Source organism: Myotis davidii, unplaced genomic scaffold, assembly GCF_000327345.1.
Source record: "Myotis davidii unplaced genomic scaffold, ASM32734v1 scaffold309, whole genome shotgun sequence".
NCBI classification, from domain to species: domain Eukaryota; kingdom Metazoa; phylum Chordata; class Mammalia; order Chiroptera; family Vespertilionidae; genus Myotis; species Myotis davidii.
Window position 1 is genome coordinate 1,088,289 of NW_006383013.1, and position 1,552 is coordinate 1,089,840.

The 1,552-nt window shown below is 37.4% G+C and overlaps 1 protein-coding gene across 1 annotated transcript in view; it reads left to right on the forward strand.

Moving 5' to 3' along the window:
- FCF1 (FCF1 rRNA-processing protein) overlaps positions 1–1,552 on the forward strand; it is a 15,595-nt gene that overhangs the window by 11,383 nt on the left and 2,660 nt on the right. The window contains exon 3 of the mRNA XM_006778874.2: positions 1,198–1,285. Within this exon, the coding sequence (XP_006778937.2) occupies positions 1,198–1,285 (88 nt within the window). The remainder of the gene's footprint in view (positions 1–1,197; positions 1,286–1,552) is intronic.

Here is a 1,552-nt window from a genome sequence, read left to right on the forward strand (position 1 = left end):
TAAAATTCCCCCTCCATATTCACGCTTTGTCCATTCTCCTCCCCTGGAATTGACAACTGAGAAGGATTGGTATATAGTCAATATGTATTTTACAAGCAAATGCAAATCTAGAGAAAAGAGATTTGTCTTTTCTTAATTGAATGATAGTTCAGTGGCCTGTTTTGTTTATTAAACAGGTTATTATAGGTCCTTCCACATTGATACGTACAACTCTACCTCATTTTTAAAAAAAAATAAGACAGGGGTATCAAAATGTATTTAACTTGATGGATATTCAGATTATCTCAAGGTTTGTTTTTTTTTTAAATATGCTTCTATTGATTTCAGAGGAAGGGAGAGGGAGAGAGAGTTAGAAACATCAATAATGAGAGAGAATCATTGATTGGCTACCTCCTGCACACCCCCTAATGAGGATTGAGACCAAAACCCAGGCATGTGCCCAACGGGAATCAACCATGACCTGCGGATTCATGGGTCAACGCTCAACCACTGAGCCCCACCAGCCAGATGATTATCTCCAGTTTTTGTTTTTGTTTTTGTATCTCCAGTTTTAAATTATGTTTATAAACTATGCTGTGGTGGCTATCCTTGTGCCTACAGTCTTGTACAATGCGTAAGACAATTTCCTAAAAGTGAATTGGTTGTGTTAAAATTGATTTGGTTTTGAATCCTGGCTTTCCCAGCTTGCTTACTTTAAACAAATTAATTCATCTCAATCTGCTACCTCACAATAATTCAGAGTTTTATGAAGATTACCATATATGACCTAAGACACACCAGCTGTCAGTGAGGAAATTTTAATTTCCTTTTTTCTCTAAGTTGTCTTTCCAATTAAAAAGTAAGCTTCACCCCTAGCTGGTTTGGCTCAGTGGATAGAGCATCAGCCTGAAGACTGAAGGGTCCCAGGTTCGATTCCGGTCAAGGGCACATGCCTGGGTTGCGGGATCGATCCCAAGTAGGGGGCTTGCAGGAGGCAGCTAATCAGTGATCCTCTCTCAGCATTAATGTTTCTCCCTTTCTCCCTCTTGCTTCCTCTCTGAAATCAATAAAAATATATTTTTTTAAAAAGGTAAGCGTCATGAGGAGAAGGGTGCCTTAAGATCTACACATAGATCATGTTACTCTTTTTACACTGAGACTCAGAAAGTTATCCAATTGCCAGAATGTATTCCTTAATCCGCTTTTATAACCTTTTAGGATCGCCAAGGATCCAAGATTTGAACGATTACCATGCACACACAAAGGAACCTATGCAGATGACTGCTTAGTACAGAGAGTAACTCAGGTATTGTCAGTTTTTAAATGATTACTTTGTGTGCTTAATAAAAAGAAAGAGAAAAGGCAAACTGTTGTCTCCTGAATGTTCATGGTCAGAAAAGTAGCTAGGAATTTAAATGATAATGTAATACATATACATATACATATACACATACATATACATATACAGAGAGAGAGAATCCCTTCATAGTTTACTATTAGATGAGAGGTTGTTGTTTGATTCATTGGGAAACAGTTGGAGTATATGCCAATATTTTTATAGATGTGAACACAG